The following is a 20,833-nucleotide window of genomic DNA, read 5'->3' as shown; positions in this document are numbered from 1 at the left end:
TCGCATCAATGACAGTAACAAAGAAGCCACAAAGTGAAGCAGGTAGGCATGTTTTTCTTCTTTCTTTTAAGTACATAAGGACATTTTCATCTAAACTATATTCTCCCACATGTCCCCTTGCCCCTTCTTAGGTAAACACTTTTATCATAATTCACTTAGAAATAGCTTAGAGAACTGATCCAAGGCATTAAAAAAAAATGGAGGCCTATCATTTGACTTCATAGAAAAATTCGTTTTTGTCCAAATTTTAAGATAAGTTAGCACATCACCAGAACGTACGTGATCTAAGATGCCTTTGAGCACCGGGTGGCTCTAGAAAGCCAGGAAATCAATTGCTACCAGAATTTATTTTCACCAGCTAGTTCAAAGCAGCTTGTGCTTAAACAACTGTTTTGGCTGAGCAAAAACATCACCTCTGCCAAAAGCAGCAGCCGTCAAGGCCGCTGGTGAGCAGAAGATGTGCTTCCGCTGGGTCTCGGTTAGAACTGCCCCCAGCCCAGGAATGGGGAGAATCCCTCATCAATGAACGGTCTAAGCTGGGGGGGGCAGGAGGTAGGGAAGAAAGGGAGCAGCGAGCTTAGTTTATAGACAAGTATCCAAAATGATGCCACAGTTTCACGATTAGAAGGTGCAGCAGCCAAGTGTGTGTGTGTGTGTGTGTGTGTGTGTGTGTGTGTTCAAAGCTATGGGTGGGGCTGAGTTCCCCGTACGCACATTTCTAGGGGTCTCCTTAAGGTCATTTTTGAGACAAACCCCTCAAATCTGCATGCTGCCATAAATCCACTGTTAGAAAGCTGAAGAGAGTGAGCAGGGTTGGGCTGAGGAGCACCCCACCCCACCCCAATCCTAAAACCCTTGGAAATGGCAGCTAGGCCCGGCCCTCTCTTTGGATTAGGCAGCCATTTTGGTCTCTCCCAACACATCTTCTGGGTTGCTCTTTGGAAAACTTGACAGAAAGCAACCTTTGGAGGAGGGAGGAGGGAGAAAGGAGGAGGGAGGAGGGAGAAAGGAGGAGGGAGGAGGGTAAAAGGAGGAGGGAGGAAGAAGCAATCTTCTGATTAAACAGAGGCAGAGGCAAGCTCTCGGAACCTGGTCAGGATCCTGGCTAAAAAACAGTCTGATGTAGACCATGGGTGAAGAGAGGACTTTTCAGGTATTTGATCTTTGTGTGTGCAGCATGAGTGTGTGCTTGTGTGTGTGTGTGTGTGTGTGTGTGTGTGTGTCCGTGCGTGTCCATGTTTGAAAGTGCACACCTGTGCAGGTACCTGCACATGTTTGTGTGGATGCAGGTACATGTATACACCTGTGCATTTGTATGGAAGCCAGAGGTCAACCTCAGGCATTCAGGCATACATGGATTGATTGACTGACTGACTGATGCATGTGTTTTTGCCATGATATGAGTGTGGACGTCAGAGAACAACTCATAGGGAACTATGGCCACAGATAGTTCTCTCCCTCCACCACGTGTGTCCTGGGGACCTAATTCAGGCTTTGAGGCATGTTGGCAAGTGTGCTTAGCCACTGAGGCGTTTCACCAACCTAACACTCTCCTTCTTTCTTTTTGAGACAAGTTCTCTTATCAGTAGCAACTAGACTCTGCTGCCTGGCCGTCCAGTTCCAGATCCCCGAGGGAACCGTCTCTTCCAGAGACCCCTCTACTAGGATTACAGGTGTGTGCCACCTTGCCAAGGTCTGTGCCCATGAATGCAGGTGACCACAGAAGTTGGAAAAATGTCTTGAAGCTGGAGTTACAGGCAGTTGCGAGCTGTCTGATGTAGGCTGGGGACTAAACTCAGGTCCTCGGCAAGCACCGTGCATGCTCTTAACTGCCGAGCCATCTCGATTGTCCGCACACACGACTTCTTAGACGGCACTGAAGCTAGGGCTCAGGTCCTCCTGCACAGCAAGCAGTTTATGCATTGAGCACCTCCTCAGCCCCACCGGTGTTTGATCCTTCTGTGTAGCTGCAGGGAAGCAGGGCTTCTGGCAATGAACAAAGCTTGGGCCCCAAAGGCCACAGATGACGAATCTCAAAGCTTGCTAGAGAATGTGAGGGCTTTGTCCAGTCTGTCCCAGGTGCTGGGGGACTGAGGTGGTGGCAGAGGTCAAGGGAGGAGGGAGTTAGAGGGTCCCCAGTTCAAATTTAGCCAAGGCAACTTAGTGAGCCCCAAGATCTGGGATAGAGCTCTGTGTAAAGCACCTGCCTTAGCATGAACAAGGCCCCAATGCCAGGAAATGCTAACACAAAATGCACATCCATGGCCGCAGACCCTTACGAGGCCTGCAGTCCTGGCTGCTCAGTGCCTTGTGAGCAACCTCCCATTCTAAGAAAGAGGCCGTTCAGCACTCGATTCAAAGAGCAAGTGGGGAAAAGGTCAGTGAGGCTCTGAAGCCGGGAGGGGAGAATGATATGGTCTGAACATGAACATCAACAACACACATTTCATAACCACCTTTCATGGGAGGGGACCTCCCAGATTCTGAGCAGTGCTCTTTGCCGTGTGATCTTGGGAAGGTCAACATGATGATAATAATAATAACAGCGGGAGTAACGACCGGCATAGTGGTGCTAACCTGTGATCTCAACACTCAGGAGGCCGGAGAATTGCAGGTTTGAAGCCAGCCTGGGTTATAAGGAAGACTTTGGAAAAACAAACAAAACAGACCTCCCAACCTCCAACACATAAAACCCTGTATTTGGTGATGGAGCAGGGAGAAGCCAATTTTTTTTTTAATCTTATCAACTGATGTTCTGATTAATTGCAGATCATATTCTGGAATATACGTTTTAAAGGCAGATTTAAAATTTTACACAATAAACTTTTAACACAGGCCTGCACACCCATATGTGAATGCACATAAGACATAGTTACAGTCATATTTCTTAATTTAAGAATTTGGGTAAAGCTAAAACGTTAACTGTGGACAGCTAGAAACCACCGCTGAGCACCTAGCCAGCCTGAGTTCCTTGAAAACTTATGCAAAGCATTTGGAATTAGAGAGATGAATTATTTAAAGAACCCTGTGGAATGAACTGCAGATGCCAGCGGCAGCAGATCCCAGGGCAGGCTGTCCCTCTGCATGGGGAAGAGCTGCTGGGCAGCTACTGAGCAGGCAGGCTACCCTGCCCTCCAGTCTGAAGATGGGAAGATGCTCTCACTGGAGCATCTATGATCAACTAAGTCCTGAGCTCACTCTTGGGAAGCTGTAAGTGGGTTTTGCAAGGAAAAGTGCACCCAGGTGAATTCTGATGAGTTCTCACTTACTGAAGCTTTTTAACATAAAACCCCCTTCAGTAGTTCTGTGGGTGCTGAGAAAAAGCCCTCAGAACAACCCCCTCTGTGGGTGACCTCTGGCTTTGTCCCTCCTTGCTCTGTTTGTGACTTTGTCACTGTGACTCTGTTTAGATGTCCTCAAGGAGTCCTCTGAGAAAGGCTCCACTGAGCCATAGAACCAGAGTCCTGTTGCTCCAAGTGTCAGGCCGGGTTAGAAATCTCCAAATTCCAGAAGCACAGGATGTTTTTGTTTTGTTTTGTTTTTGAACAAATATACTTGACTTGAAAAGGTGTGTGAAATTACTAGATGGAGCCACAAATATATCAAGTGGGAGGAAAGAGCCAGCTGGGCCGCCCTGTGATTAGACCAACCATCTCTGAGGATGTCAACAACTCTGCAGTGGGAAGCATTCCTCCCTTGACGTTAGGCTTGGGTCTTCAAAACTTCCCCTGGCACACACACATCCTGGCAGACACTCTCTAAATTATCCCATGGCAGGGGCCATGACCGCTACATAGGCACCTCTGACTCATTAACACCCAATGAAGACGAGATGTGGGAAAGCACAGCCAGGATTGATTGTACAGATGTTCTAACTAATGTTTTCTATCGAATACAACAGGGCAGAAAGGTCTGGGAGGTGGCTCAGTGTGTGCTGCCATGCAAGCTTGAGGACCCGTGTTCAATCCTTCGGAGTCGCCTGGGGAGACAGACCAGAAGATCCCTGAGGCTTGCCAGCTAACCTCCGGAAACCAGCAGCCTCCATGCTGTGAGAGATCCTGTCTCACAAATCAAGTTTGATCACATCAAGTAAATGAAGATTGAGGAAGACCCCTGAAGTCAACTTCTGGCTCATGCACACATACAGATAGGCACACACACACACACACACACACACACACACACACACACACACACGTGCACGTACACAATACTCTCACACACACTCTCACACTCATGCACACTTAAGTGCATGTACACAATACTCTCACACACACTCTCACACTCATGCACACACAAGTGCATGTACACACACTCTCACATACATGTACATGCATACACACATGTGCATGTACATGCATGCATACTCTATTCTCAAACATGTGCACTCTCACACTCATACACGTACACACACATACACTAACACATGCATGCACACTAACAATACACTACAGTATAGATCACTTTTCTGTGCTTATCACTAACTTAGCTTTCTACTCCCTCAAAGCAATTCTGAGCATCTTAACTCTTTAAAATTTACCAAAACAACTCATAAACACAAGCACACTATGCTTTCACCAGGACTTTTCTTGTTGCCCAAATTATGTTCCCAAGTTAATTTTAAAACTCCATTCCAGCCAACTGAAAGTGTGCATTCTTGGCCGAGTGAGATCTTACATGCTGAACTTCCTTCCTGAGTCATTCTATGCTGAAGTGTTCAGAATTCCATTAAAAAGGTTTTCAAGAGAACCAATCATTTGAACTTCTAGCTTTGTTTTAAAAAGATCTGCATTTAGGATGTGCAGTGGGAGGAGGAAGACACAGAGAACGAGGTGGTTTTTGGTTCACTTCACCCGGGGGTGAAGAATTTTATTTCCAGTAAAAAGCTTTATAAGCTGAGAATATATTGCATAATTGGCCACAGAGTTAACAGTAGTGTGTGACATTGCATTAATTCCATAATTATCTAAAATTCAAAAATTTTAAAGTTTTAAGAACCTGGGGGATTCACAGTGGATGAGGCCTGACAGCCCCTCCACAGGTCTGGTCTACCTTCCTCGTTGGCAATTAAACAAACTGCGCAACTCTTTCATTTTTCAATAACTATTTCTTTACAGGACCAATGCTGCCAATTTCATGGGGAAATCAACATGTAAAGTGTCCAAAAGAAGCTGATCAAATTACTTGATTGTTTTTAGGAGACATTCACAAATTCGGCTCAATTAGTTTTCTGAGAGAATATATCCTGGGAAGTACCAACAACCTCCGCCCCCTCCCCAACCCTAACCCCACAGGCTGTAGAGAAAATTACTAAAACTATTCTACAAATTCATCTGATTTTTGAGTGCATGGAAAATAGAGTAGAACTATCATGCCAACATAAGGAATATAAGCTATATCCAAAAGGCTAGTTATCAAAATAAGACAGTCATGGTGAGATGCAACCTAACTATGCCTTATAAGATGCAACTACATAGTCTGTGGTCATTTCTCTTACATAGTACACTCTATCCTCATCAAATTAAGCTATGTATACATGGCATTTGAAATAAATATTCAATATTGCAATAGGGTCATATTCTGTGACTGTACAACCATGGCATGCAGTAACTAGGCATAGACTGTAAAGTGTCGTTACCTTCCTGAATTCCAAAGAACATGAGAAGAATGTATACTGTACTTAACACTGATTAGGTGGAATGACTTTCGTGTTAAACAAAACTACAGAGAATGCAGCAGCTTCAGGACTCTTGTACATTGTTCTTGTGTCTCCAACGGTCACCCTGAAGTCAGCCAGGGCCGCTCCAGACTTCTTGAGCGTTATCGAGCTGCTGCTAATGTTAGGTAGCTCTCACTGTTCCATTGATAGCTACCACGTTTGGTTTCCCTCTCTGTTCTTATCCGGGGCTTTGTGCCATTAGAGATGTTTTGGATGTGGCCATCAATGAACTTGTCTTTAGAATTCAGTCTCCTCACAGCACCATGTGACTGTGTTGCAGATAGGGATCTTGCTGAGGCTTGCTGGACCCGGCTCTTGTCCGCTTGCATTCTACAGGAAGAGGTTGGTAGCAGGGAACTTGGAAAATGTTACTTAAAATACATTTCGTAACACTTGTGAGTAAGAAGTGGCAAACAGACAGAAGCTGGAAGAAAATGACCACTCTTGTGAAGACTCAGAGGAACCACTCTGGCCCGGCACGGCGACTCGGGGCACCAAAGCATCATGGAGTGGACCAGAAGCTCTGCTATTGAATGGCAGGTTTGGCTCTTCAGGCTATCGAGCTGGAAGGAGGGGACACTGATTGCCAGGCAGCCTCCTCCATGCCTGTCGCTTCTGGAGTGTCTCTCCCATGCTCAGAATACTGACCAACTTCCTGACACAACGCTCTACACTCCCATTAGTTTAACACTGTTACATTCTCAAATTGACTCTGGAGACTGTGTGGTCACATGGAGAATTTAAACACGTGACCTACAACCTTGCTTTCCTGTTTATAAGGAGACAAAATGGCAATCACAGCTGCCAGGACTTGTTCTTTTTCTACTCTGATGCCAATGTCCTAACTTTGCTAACGAGGCAGAAAACTGTACATTTCTCATCATTCAAGCATTATAAAATGTCTTTCTTTAAAGTCTTGGGATATAAACAGTTGATTTATATGAATTACATATTTCCATCTGCATTAAGAAACAATATACATCTTTTTTCATACTAAGTTATGTTAGCTCTCATCCTAAGAGAGCCATAAAAACTGACTTTATCACTGTGACCCTCAATACTGTTACTTAAAAAAAAACCTCACTGGCAGTCTCTGGCCTCTTGGGACATTGTCCACTTAGAGGGAACTGTACCTGGCCCTGGATCATAGGACATTATCCTCTGTGAGACCCAAGGCCGCAGAGCAGCTTTAACGGAAGCAATTTGTGAAGTAAACCGACACATAGTACAGAGCTGGTTCCCATTCTCAGACACAAGTTCCTTGACGTGTGGAGAGGTGCTTCCGATTGCGGACTCCAGAAGTCTTGTCTTTATTATCAGAAGGCTTCTGCTGTGAGATGTCTATCAGGGCACTGGCGATAGCAAGGCCTGGAAAGAAAGAAGAAAGGTATTTAGACGCGCACAGACATATCCGGGGTGGATGGAGGTGGCTTTGGGTGATGTTAACACGTCCAGCATGAAATGCTTACATCCTTACTGATGATCTAGCAGTGAACAGCACACAGAAGAACAACAAGAAAACTAGTTAAACACTGCGCTACCAAGTCAGAGCCCAGTAAACATGGCAGCCAGCTGAGCACACCAGTTCTTGCCTTATTTATGTTTGAACGCAGGTTTGTTCTGGATGGAATAGGAAGCTCCAAGGTTGCTATTTTGATTTTACCTCTATAAACAAAACTCATTAGATGCGCCTTTCAAAAGAAGTTCTCAGTTAAGTTTCTGGAAAAAGTGAACATTAATACAAGATTACCACTTGAGGTCTGTGGCTTTCCACCAGTGCATACTGTGTAGCTGCCGCAATGTTGAATATATTGCTTGTCTTGCCCCCAAACTTTCCTGTGCAGGACTAAATTATCATTCTCTCTTCCTGGCAAGCACTGCGCTTTATTTCTGTAGAGTCCTATAATTCTCGAGTAAAGCAAAAGGAACTCTAAAATTCTCATCTTTGCCTCAGAGCTGGGCTGCTTAGCCTTGTTTAAGACCTGACAGAAGGACCCCAAAGTCTTAGAGAATGGACTTGAAGTGAGCTGATCCAGTCCTTACATCCTCGTGGGCATCTTCAGGGGTTGCTTCCCAAGGAATAGCTTTGTTTTGGATATTATCCCATACAAGATAATATTGAATCACCCTATTCGCCTGCATCAATTTATTCTACATAGGTTCCAGATACAATCTGGCAGGAACAGACCTCAAGGCTTTCTGAATAGAAAATAAAATGTCAATAAAAAACCATGGGACAAAGGAGGTCCTATGGACGGTCATCCATTAGAAGGCCTTCATCAGAAGTGGATGCTGAGTCCTCCTTGTCCATGTAAGGGACAGCATGACATGGTTCCTACCCCTGGAACAGAGCCAGCAGGACATGGGCCTCCATGAGAGCCAAAGGTTGCTGTAGGCAGAAGGCTTATTTGTATCTATTACTTGATTTTTCCTCCTTTGAGGAATGTCCTATCTGCCAATTACTCCATGATAATCAGAGACAGCCGAGTCTGGGAGGTGAGAATGTGGCTAATGCCTCAGCAAACAGGTAAATACTGAGACCTTCAGGACAGCCCTTAAGGCTGTGAGAAAGAACTCTGAAAACATGAGTTCAAAAATATACAATTTCTCACCGTGCAAAATATAAAGGTGCAATATGAGTTATATGAGGGCCTTCACATACCTAGAAAAACAGAGGTAACTGCACTATGAGCCAGCCTGTCAGAAAGGTGCCAAGGCAGGCAAATTCCTGAGTTTAAGGTCAACCTGGGACAAAGGGAATTTAAATTTAGGTCCAGGCATGGTCAGATTGGTAATCTCGGGATGGGATCCCAACTATGTTTATTGTATTACAAAGGCAGGCAGATCTCTAAATTTATTTGCAATTTTTTTTAAAGTACTTGCTGTCTAAAAATCAGGGGCTAAGGTCATGATTTGTGGGATGGTGAAGAGGGAACCTGGAGTAAATGACTGAATTGATGTGTAAATAAAAGACTGGGCTTTTGTTCTGTGAGAGGTGAGCTATCAGGGAGGGATGACAGTTCTTTATATAATATTTTTTTAGCAAGAGCTGAGCTGTCTGGAGATTTCTGGATTGGAAAATCCATGGAGAGTGAACACAACTCTTTTAGAATTTTTTCTAACACAATTTCTGACCTTGGCTGGAAGTCCTGAGAATTGCTTGGAGAGCTAACATAGCTCTTTTAGAGTGTTTTCTTGCAGCTATCTAGAGAGAACTGTTTGGAGAGCTAACATTGCCCTTTTAGAATTTTTCCTGGCTTTCTGATTTTGATTGGAAAACCCAAGAATTACTTTTAGAATTTTTCTAAGAGGATTTCTGACTTGGTTGGAAAAATCCAAGAATTTCTTTGTAGCAGCTTTTCTGACTTTGGTCAGAAAACTCATGTGCTATCCAGAGAGCTTTGAGAATTTTTTTCTAGCATGGGAGAGCTGCCTCTATAGAGAGCTGTCTTGAGCAGAAATCTTTCTACAGAGAGCTGTCTAGGGAGTCATTTCGAGCAGAGCACAGGCTGTCAGCATGGACCCATGATTTGATTTCGCTTCATTTGTTTCACTGCCCCCAAACACCCCTTCTCTCAGAACCCCTCTCCAAGCAGAGGCTGGTCCTTGGCACACTGGGTCCTCTCAACGTAGATTTTGGTAGTCTTTGACAACCCACCTGAATATGCAAATCTCAAAGCTGAGCATGGGAATATGACCAGAGGACCTGATTCCCCAGCTTAAGATGTTGAACAATGCAGAGAGATGAATGGGCTTCTCTGCACAGAGAAGCAGAGTCAGAGAAGGAGTGTAGTGAGCTCCTGACGAGACATGTTCTGTTTGGAAGGGAAATAAACTCAAGGACATTTGGTGGCAGTAGGTGCTGATGGAGGAGCAGCTATGGTTGGACAGAGAAGAAATTACAACTCACGGCAACCACCTTTCAGAATCTTCGTATCACCCTGAAACTTGTACAGATAATACTGGCTCACACTTAACAAGCACACATGAACTCGTGCAGTGCCATGGGTTGTGTTGTAGGGTTTACTCACAGTCAATACTTTATTTCTCTAACTCGGGGATGTAAAGGGCTTTAGTTTAATTTTTAAAAAGCATAGCCTTTGGTTTTGCTCACTGAAAGTTCAGATGGAGCAGATCTCAACTTTCCTCAGGTCTCCTGGCATACTTCTCTCATAATTTACAACTTCCTGCTAGGTCACCCCTGGCACCAACTCCTTCAGAGACAGCCAAAATATAAGGAATAATATATGACTCTTTTACTCTGGTCAGAGACCACTTTATTACTATATCCAAATATGAGGTCATGCCAGAGCTCTTACATGAAGCTCCAGATGTTGTTCCTCATAGCAGATGTGGTGCCAGGGATAAGGTTAAAAAGCTTCTAATGCCAGGATAGAAAATTCTCTGCCAATTCATGTGTCTTTGTATGTGGGGGTATATGATGTCCAAAGCCTAATTAAAGCAGTGTCTCTCACAGCATTCCCTGTTGATCCAGGATCCCGAATCGTGGGAACACAATGAACTGAAAAACCATATACCACCTTTCTGTTAATATACAAATAAAATTGAAAGTCATGCTTAACTTTTAACTTGACAGCTTTTTGTGTTTTCTTATGAGAATGAACAATGGGCTGTGTTTAGGCTCTGTATGAACTGCACCAAGCATGCTGGAAACCTTGGGAGTCCTTGGATAGAGTATTTGAGTGTCTACCCTGCGTAGTTATAGAGGATACCCAGGGTCACTTTTATGCTTTGTATAGGTTAAATGATACTTTCATTCAGAGTTAAGCATGGATCCCTTACCAGATTTCATGGTTAGTGGCCCATCAGGAGCTCATAATTTCATAATAATGAACAGTGCAAAGATCATAATAATTGTGTATGTTTGTGCATCTTGAATGTCAGATGTAGGGGTTTTATTTCTAATTGTGCATTTCTTCCACTCTGATGTATGGTAAACTTTTTATCACCAGAACAACCCCGGGGATGGCAACTCTTCATCCTACCTGCCTGCAAATGTGAGGAAGATGGAAACAGGCCCAATCTTCCCAAATTTTGTAGGGAACACATGTAGCCTCTGGGGAGGCCTAATCTCTAGCGTTAGGCCTTGGCATTCTTTGTTATTTAAAGGAATCTGCTTTTATTAAATGACAAAGAAAAGAGCCAATTTAGTAGCTTTTAAGGGAAGGGTGTTATCTCTGCCTTGTCCCCTAATGCATGCTAGGGCACAGGCTGAATATGACGACAATATCCAGGCGCTAAATCAAAACAGTCCAGGCCGCCATCATCAGCTGCTGGTTCAGAAAACAGCCTATGGGCTTCAAGGAGCAGCCCAAGATGCCAGTGTGCAACATGCCTGGTTCAGAAAACAGCCTATGGGCTTCAAGGAGCAGCCCAAGATGCCAGTGTGCAACATGCCAGACTGCTCACAAAGTCAGCAAGTGACTATATCCTTCCAGTCCCTTAGAGTTTAAGGAGTAGCAAGGCAGCCTACCTAAGTCCTGTCTTCAGCTATAGCACAAGACAACTGGAAAAAGGAAAAGCTCACCCTAACCAGCTGCACAGGACCCCACACTGTTACCTGTTTACACTGCTACCTGTTGTTTACACTGTTACCTGTTGTTTACACTGTTACTGTTTACACTGTTAACCTGTTTACAGCTCCCATAACTCAGCACTCTGCAATCCAGACACAACAACGTTCGCTTGTCCTCTGAAAGCCTCCCCCTCCACAGCCTGATGGCAAGGATTTGACCAAAGGTGGCTCATTCCCTTCCAATGGTGAGCTCTGGAAATAAATAGCGTTCGCTAGTCTTCATGCTGCAGATTGTGGTTTCAGATCCACAATGACCGTGGAGAGAGAGAGAGAGAGAGAGAGAGAGAGAGAGAGAGAGAGAGAGAGAGAGAGAGAGAGAGAGAGAGAGGAACAAACGAGGCAGATACACAGCTTCTGAGCGGTCCCCTGCTGTGCTGACTGTTGTCCAGTGTGGAGAGCCAGGGGCTTCTCCTGTTAGAGCCTTTCCTGAAATGACCAGGGGAGGAAGTGTGCCATCAGATCCTGTGTAGTGGCACATGCTGATTGCCACTAGAGTTCTATTAAAATCAGATCCCCACCCCATCCCCCACCCCCGCCCAGAGGATCATTTTTCAAAACGTCACACAAGTCATCCGATGAAATCCACTTCTTGTGTTCTCTAGGCCTCCGATAGTTCCTTGTTATCAAGGCAATACAATTAACTGTGGGAACGATTCATTATTTTAGACTGGCGGTCTAAAGGAATTTCATTTACCATGTCATGGTGACATGCCAACACTGCGGGCTAGCAGAATGTACATCAATATATACCCATAGATTCAATAAAAATGCTAGGGTTTAAATATTTACTGTAAGCCTTAGCTCTTTGTACTTCTAATTCTTAAACACCCAACCCTGTGATGGATAATATATATTCCAAGTTGAATCCAGGTATGTAAGAATGCCTTTCTTCTGTTTCCCCCTGCCTCCCATGACCTCCTGGTGTTTCCAGTGTTGCCCTGGGTCACCCAGGCAGGAATGAGCTTTGAAGAAAGTGGAAGCCTTCATCAGAATTTCCCTCAGTAAATGGGCTTGGCTTAGCAGTCACAGTATTGGTTGCCAAAAGTTACCACGGCTATTTGATGAGTGGGTAGAAATGTGTGCTAAGGTTACACTTAGCTGTGATCCCAACTATACTTGCTTCCTAAAATTTGAGAACTTCACCTCTCTGTAAGTTTGTGCAAACACGCCCGGAAGGGAATGGAGCATAAATAGCCAATAATCAACCCTCAACTGGCAAATGCATCGTCTCTGAGCACGAGGGTGACATCAGGAGTTTAGTTATTGTTTGTAAAACCCTGGTCTTCCCCGGTGGGACTGAGGGGTAGCAGGAGGCTCTGGCAGGAACAGTCTGATCATAAAGCTACTGATGCATGCTTCTCTACAATTATGCAAAACAATTAATAGGTACAGTAATAAAATATTGCACGTCAAGTGGAACTGCCTTGGAAGGAGGGTTCCAGCCTCGCACATAGACGTCGCACTTCCGTCGCACTTCCGTTTCGCATTTGCACAGAAGCCTTGAAAGAGCCGTTCATTTTGAAGTGCTTTCCTCCCAGGTCTGTGTAAGAGTGAGCGCCACCATATATTTTAATTTTCCAGGAAAACAGCTTCATTAGGCGTGAAAGGTTAATTGCAGGTTTAAGTGGAGTTCAGAGAACGGTGCAGGGTCTGTAGTGAATTGCGCAGTCTGCTTCAGGAAGACGGAACGAGTGCTATAAACTGTGTGCCCCGCTGAAATGTTTTAGTACCTCATTTACTATCTGTCTTCTTTTACTGCTTGTATTTGTAGTTCTTCTAAACCTTTAATGGCTACAGTTTTATTTCACTGTAATCAGATTTAAATGGAAATACCATGCTGGGATGTTTAAATGTTTTCCTTCTGATTTCTATATAGCTCCATACTTGTGCTCAGAGCCTGGGCGATCCTTCACATGATTAAGAAAGTGACTTTGGGAAACTTGGATGTCACACACTCTCTTGCCATCGTGCAGGCTCCATTGGACATTCAGCACGGCCCAGCTTGCCAATATTCGGACATGGCTGGGTGCATAATTAGAAAATATGCATTTCCATTTTAATCTATCTTTTGGAAGGCTAGCACCAGTGAAGTCATTATTAGGCAAAACTCCAAAGGTTACATTGTTGAATAAAAACTGCAATACTTCAAGTGCTCCAGACACTGGAATGACAAATGGATCCGTAATACTTGTCTGAGGGCTTAAAGAAATGTTTCCTTTCACTTACTAAAAATGACTGACCCCCACAGATGCAAGTGTTTAAGTGATCTTTGTATTCTGTTTATAAAATTTTGTTTGGCCTTTAACACATGATAAGATTGTATAATTTCATTTATAGACATTGTGTTTAATTATTGAAACCGTAATGCTGCAAATCCCATGGACGGCTTATCCAGTATTCTGTAGCACTGCTGGGCATACCCTGGACTTCGTAGGATCTGATCCCTCATTGGCTGGAATGTACTCTCTCAAATCATGATTTAAAGTGAATTCCCATGATGTTTAGCAAGTGCGGCTTCCTCTGTATCTCATCGGTTCTGAATTTAATTATACTGTAGGAAATTTTACTTGGTTCTTTTATATAATTTTTATTTTTAGAGTCATGACATGTACAAAACCCAGTCTTTACCGCACCATACCAGCTTTCTAAACTCGGAAGTAAATCTGGAACTCAGTTGAGATTCCCTTCTTCTGTGCAGCCCTTTGTGAGCCGAGGCAGGAAGACCGTGAGGTTTAAGTCAGTCTAGCCTACATAATAATATTCTGTCTCAAAACAAATTAGACTAAGATCCCAAACAAAATAACAATCCTAATCCATAATATCCTTCATTTTAAGACTAGTCATCCTGAATTTCAAAGTGTTTATCACTAGCTGAGAAACTAAAAAAAAAAAAATGGCAACATTCGACTGTGTTTGACTATGCATTGTGTAGAGAAGTTGTATTTTAGTATTTCTCAACCAAATGAAACTATGTGTGCAAGGATGTTTTGCAAGCTGTACCCACAGGCGTGTAGTCCTCACCCCTCATCACAGAAACTTCTCTTTGCAACAGAAGGAGGCCACTACAGAAAACCACAGCCAATCGAAACACAGAGCTGTGGAGCCCAGTCCCAATGGACACATCTACAAAACACTTCAGCACCCAAGACAGGCAGGTTTTGGAAGAGGGAACAGCAAGGTTGTAAGAGGTGGAGGTCAGGGAGTTTGCTGTGAGACTGTGTCTGTGTTAGAAGCTATGCCCATGCAGCTACACCAACACAACGGCATAAACACGAGCTGAACAAGAACAACGGTAGATGGACCAAAGTGGATGTAGGAAGACCACAGCGCCTCAACCCTCCACAAAGAGCAGCAGGCAGCTAAGGAATGCTGAGTGGGAGAAACAGTCCCCCCCAGGGAAGAACATATTGGTTCTCCAATACCAACTAGTCAGCTATGAAAACATAAATACAAGTAACATTAAACAGACTGGGCAGGTGCTATATAGTGAGATGTATGTATATATACATACGTGCATGCAACAACAGTTAAATAAAGGAGTACATGAATAATTTGAAAGGGAGTAAAGAGGGGTATATAGGGATTTGGAGGGGGAAAGATAAGGAGAAAATGATATTGTCTCCAAAATAAGAGAAATGTCAGTCATCACCATCACCATCATTACCACCACCATCACCATCACTTTCATATGAAAAGTCTCAAGGCAAATAGCAAGGAACAGAGAAAGCACTGGAATTATAGAATTGTGATGCTGTCTTTTGGTAGTATTCATTCATTCGTTCATTCATTCATTCATGCATGCATGCATTCAAAACCAAGTATGATTCTGAGTTGGGATGTCAGATAAGGGGGAGGACGCAGAAAGGCAGACTGGAAGGCTCACAGACAGCACCTACTGAGACTGCATGAGTGACCTGGTACGGAACTCAGTTCTCATGGATGGACCCTCTTGAGAGCAGTCAGTGACAGTGCTTGTGAGGCTTGTGTGACATGTTTGCACTGTCCATGCATTAGTGAGTGTGCTAGTGTATTAGTGAGTGTGCCCCTGCTTTAGGGAGTATGTCCCTGCATTAGTGAGTGTGCCCATGTATTAGTGAGTGTGCCTATGCATTAGTGAGTGTGCCCATGCATTAGTGAGTGTGCCTATACATTAGTGAGTGTGCCCGTGCATTAGTGAGTGTACTAGTGCATTAGTGAGTGTGCTCATACATTAGTGAGTGTGCCCATACATTAGTGAGTGTGTCCCTGCCTTAGTGGGTGTGTTCCTGCCTTAGTGAGTGTGCCCATGCATTAGTGAGTGTGCCCATGCATTAGTGAGTGTGCCCGTGCATTAGTGAGTGTGCCCCTGCATTAGGGAGCATGAGAATAGCCGAGATTACTGATAATGACACACCATTGGCATCCCATGGAGAACGCATTGCTTAGATTCTTGTCACTTATTTCACATGGGGCCAATGATTAACTCGCAGTCTCTTAGATAAGCACGGTTTCTCGCCCAGTCTCCGTGATGCTCCTCAAGACCATTCTGCTGAAGTGGGTCATGCAGCTATTTTTATTCCAGTTTAAACAGATGGCCCAAGAAGCGCAAGTGTGGAAGTGACTTGTTCAGTCCGCACAGCTGGTGGGGTGCAGGGACCCGATCACCCTGGCCCTGATCATGGGGCTCTGGCTCTGTTCACTTTGTGGGCAAAAGAAGAAAATATATAGCTTCAAAATAGGCATCAACTGCAGGATTTTGAGCCAAAAGAGAAGAACAAAACAAACACTCATAGCGATGTGAAATCAGTGTGGTCAGAGGCACTCATTAATGTCAAGGGTAACAACAGCCACAACACAAGGCACAAAACAACACTCTGCTGCCATTGGTCAAAAGCTTGTAATAAACCAGGCATTGCCCCAGGACAGTACCCAATCAGTGTATCAATGAAAATAGGAGTACACGTCAAGTTGATTGATGTGCATAGAGGGTGTGGCACAGGCAATGTACGGTAGCTGGTTGTTCTCAGCTGGGGCAACAATGCAAGAGCTCCCGGGTGTGCTAACTGTTTCACACATGTTTTTAATTTGCCAGCTGGAAAGAGCTTCGGGATGCCTTAAGTCACTGTGAGGCATGGAGGGTACACGGGAGCAGGGGAGTGGCTATTTTCATTAAGTCGGAGAGGGAGCAGCAGTGCTGAGCATGAGATGGGTCAGGATTCTAGAGGGATACCTGTGAGGACCCAGAGATGACTCCTGGCTTTCTAGCCTGGATGTCTATGCATCCCAACACTGTGGAGAACATATGATAGAAGAGAATCAGCTAGGCTGTGTGGCCTAGATACAGTGACCTGGGGACATCTCAGGGGCTTGTCTGGTGAGAAGTACAGGTGTAGAAGGGGTTGTTTGTGTGAGTCGGCCTGAAGACTTGGTATGGAGAGCAACACCACCTCTTGTTGTTTAGTGTCAAAATCTGAGCCAGTGAGACTAGTTGATGTCAAGACTGAGCAGTGGAGAGAGAAGCGGCCCTCATCTTTGAATTAGTCAAACAGTTGATCCGAGGACAGACACCTGCAGGCAGGAACAGGACAGAGGGTGGGATGGGTCTGGCCCCTGGTATCACACTGGGCAGGAGATGATCTTACACTGTCACTGGCAAGTACAGCTTCCTGTGCTCCTGGGCTGGGCCAGAGGCAGGTCTGGGGAGTGAGACACTCTGCACTGAGGAGAGGAGGCCATGGCAAGGAGTGGAGGAGGAGGAGGAGGAGGAGGAGGATGTGATGAGGAGTCTGGCAGCCCAGAGGACTGGAACACCAGAGAGGCAGGGACAGGGTGGTCACGGGCTCCCTAAGGACTGGTCCACAGTGGCCATTACAGCCCCGTGGGACTTGATTCTGTTGGTGGTAAGGAACCCCCACGTCCCATGGCAACTCTAACCAGCTGAGTTTGTGGCTTCCAATCTGTTCCTTGGCTTACCACTCGGAGGCTCCCTGGCAGCATTTCTTTTGGGAGAGAGTTCGGGTCGGTTCTGAGGTTACTGCTGCCTCTTCTCATGTATGACTCCAGCTCGCTTTCTTCAGGAGGTTACTGGCAAAAGGCTCCAGACACTGTCCTCTCCCCCTCACACGTGCTATCATGTGGACACAGGGACACAGGGAAGTCGAGGGACTGGTGGGTTCAAGGATTTGTCCAGAAGTGAGCATTTGGTCTTGTTAGTTAAGAACCAGGACTGTAAGTCAGGATCCAGCTGGAGCTACTGCATGTGTTCTGAACTAGTGCTTAGGTCTCAGCCAGACATCGAGTCAAGGAACTAGCTGGGTCTCTCTTTGGGGGGCTTTGTTGGTTTTGTTTTGTTGCTTGCTCTTCTAGTTTGGGTGTCTGATTCTTTACATTTATTTGATTGGGAATAAGTTGACTATGAGGATGGTACACTTTTGTGTCCCAGATTTTCTGTTACATAGATAGACAGTAAACAGTGAAGGGAGAGAAGACAGCGTCACAGAGCTGGGTGCTGCTAGGGAGGTGATCTGCCATTGCAGATCTCGGTTTCCGGATGCTACCGAGCGTGGGGTGGGAATGGAAGAAGGACGCAGCATCGACATGGCTGTGGCTCAGGCTGTCAGTGGGGGTGCCCTGGGGGTGATGATCTGGAAGGGCCACTGTGCTTCCTGATGATGACCCCAAGGACCAGGCAGGCTTCACTCAGGCAGGGAGGGCTGCAGACCGAGCTTCTGGCTCCGTCTTTAGGTCCATATCACAGTTGAACAGGTTTCAGTGTGTGGCTGTGTGTGCAAGATTGACAGAAACCAGAAACAGCTGCCACAACTGGACTGCTGTCAAAGCCCTAGCAAGGGCTCTCGCTGAATATCCCTGGAGCCCCCCCCCCCCACTGATTTATAAACCAACGCTGGCCCCTGGCAATCCCACGCGGGCTCTGTTTCCTGTTCCCTCTCTCAGAGGTTTGTACAAAAAGTTAGAGCCTATACAGATGTTTTCTGTAGAACCGGTTCAGCTCACAGACTCGTCTACGATTTCGACTCGAGGCTGAAAGTCCAGATGGTGTGGGGGTGACCTCAACTGTGGTGGTTTATATATGCGTAGCCCAGGGAGTGGCACTATTAGGAGGCGTGGCCTTGTTGGAGGAAGTGTGTCACTGTGGTGGTGGGCTTGGAGACCCTCCCCCTAGCCACAGGTGGGGGGAGGGGGAGCCGGTCTTCTCCCGTTTGACTTCAGAATAAGACGTACTCTCAGGTCCTTCTGCAGTGAAGCTAGCCCCGATTAAATGTTACTTATAGGATTTGGCTTGGTCACCATGTCTCTTTACAGCAGTGGAAACCCTAAGACAAGCACACTATAGCCAGACAGCATTTGTGAGGTACCTCACCAGATTTTTAAAAGACTGCCACATTAAGACAGATGAAACCACACATGGCTATCTATATAGTCTAAATATTATTTTTAATAAACTGGGTTAGTAAAGCAAACTTGTGGCCTCTAACTGAACTCAGGTCAAATCCTCACTTCTGGCATTTGGTGGAAATGGGAGGGAGGTCATTACAGGAAATCATGATTTTTCCCATTAATGTCATTATAAATCTTAGAGCTTAGACCTTACCAAAAGTTATTCCAGATAAATTAAAGGCCAAGGGTACTTTTAACAAAAACTGAGGGGTCTTTAGGTAACTGACAAACCTTTGCTTGAGAGAAGCCGAGCCGGGCCATCCATTCCTCAAAGTCGATTTGTAAGCCTGGCCGTTTCTCAAAATCGATTTGTAAGCCTGGTTCGGATGCCTGGGCCGCTCTGAGGACCTAGTCTGAGCTCTCCTGGTAACTCCACAGGATGACTGACCTTCAGTCTCACGGAGCATGGGGAAATGAAACTTCCACTCCCTGAAGCAGTTTTGAGCGTCAGGCTGTGTATCTCCCATAAACCTTGACCCTTCTGATGGAAAGAAAAGCGCCATTTTCTTGTGCTTTGTCTTGAGGACAATAAAGGTGGCCTTTGGGCAACTATAAATCGAGAGGTGTCACAGAGTCAGCATTGATGGGAACTTTCAAGTTGTAAATCACAGAGGATCTGGCTTTGATCTGGAACTTTCTGATATCCAGAGGGATAAACGCTGCCCAGTGTATCCCTAGGTATCTCCAGGCATGAAGTGAGTTCTCGGGCATGGGGGTTCAGGGTCCCTGCTGGGGACATGCTGTTACTCGCAAGCGCCCCCTGCAGGAGAGGCACTTTGCCTGCCACAGGTTCCTCACAGGGAATCAATACATGAGTTAAGTGTTGGGAGGAGGCTGGCATCTTGGTGCCCGAAGTCCTTACAGAGCTCTGGCCGGGAAGAGGAGGGCACCCAAATGTCGCCTGTGGGAGATTCGGCCCGGTCTGCCCTCTTTATGAGGCAGATTCACCTTGGATGCCATCTACCTACTTTGGTGATTGCCTCAGCTGGCACTGGATTAGAAGAACACTCTCGGGTCAGTAAAGGAAAGCGCTCACGATCAGCGGTCGATGAGAGCTGTGGGCTCAGTTGTGCTCTGTAAAGGGTTTTCAAATTAGGCTTGCTCCCAGGTCTGGGCAAGGGGCCAGTTCACCACCCAGCTGCCTCTGACGCTGGCACAGTGGTGGATGCGTTCCCATAATTAGAGGGCAAGACGATTTTAACAAAGAGACAGAATTTAATATTATCTTCTAGAGGCACTGCATCTAAGAAAACGAAGCTTAACGGAAGAGTGGGAGTATTTTATTTATAATTTCCCCACAAAACAACGTGAAAGGGAAATTCTTAAAAGCTAACAAGTGATTGATTCACTTATATCAATGATCGTTTTTCCGTCTGGTCACTTAACACTATTCTAATCAAAATGGAAGCAGGGTCCTGAGAGCTCACACTCTAAGTAGTCACATCTTACTTCTGTTTGCTTCCTTAGAGGGGGTGGGGAGGGCAAACCACATGACTTTATTCCTCCAGTCAAGCACTGGATTGAGAAAAATGACTGAATATGAGCAATGCGCCACAGACTGAAAGACTCTCCGATGGTTCCAGAGAGCGTTAGGCCGTGGGTGGGTCAGCCACACCCTCAGTGTGCAGGCCTAGAGAGAAGGCCTCCTGCACTCCCCAAAGCCATCAATGTCTTATCACGAAAGAATCTCGCTGTGCTCCACAGAAGGATTTTCAGATCCATGCCACCCAACTCCAAATGCTGTTTCTTTTACAGGCTACTTAACCTTTCTCAAACATTTATCATATGGGATTGGCATTTGAAAAGGGAGGTGAACTGAAAAGTGGGAAAAAAATGCATTTTTTTTAAACATAAAAGCAATCTGCTCAACTTCCCATGCTTAACATATTGACATATGTTTTGTTCCAGTATTACTCAAAATTAGCTTTGAGATAAAAGTTCATATTAATTATCCCATAATGTAGCCTAATCACTGCTGACATTTTGAGAGAGTTGATACAGCCAAGATTGAAACTAAAAAAGTGGGTGCAAAAATATGGCACATATTAATCCCCCAAACCTCCAGTCTCCTCCACCAGCTC

At 45.2% G+C, this 20,833-nt stretch overlaps 1 protein-coding gene across 4 annotated transcripts in view; it reads right to left on the bottom strand.

The window, feature by feature from the left end:
- Positions 1–4,836: 4,836 nt before the first annotated feature.
- Positions 4,837–20,833, bottom strand: part of Atrnl1 (attractin like 1) — a 522,384-nt gene continuing 506,387 nt past the window's right edge. For all 4 annotated transcript variants that reach the window (XM_006527049.3, XM_011247244.1, NM_181415.4 and 1 more), the window contains one exon: positions 4,837–7,087. In XM_006527049.3, the coding sequence (XP_006527112.1) occupies positions 7,064–7,087 (24 nt within the window). In that variant the 3' untranslated portion in view covers positions 4,837–7,063. The remainder of the gene's footprint in view (positions 7,088–20,833) is intronic.

Source organism: Mus musculus, chromosome 19 (assembly GCF_000001635.26).
Source record: "Mus musculus strain C57BL/6J chromosome 19, GRCm38.p6 C57BL/6J".
In the NCBI taxonomy this organism is placed as follows: Eukaryota; Metazoa; Chordata; class Mammalia; order Rodentia; family Muridae; genus Mus; species Mus musculus.
Note: the sequence above shows the minus strand (reverse complement) of the source record. Positions and strands in the feature narration are given on the sequence as shown.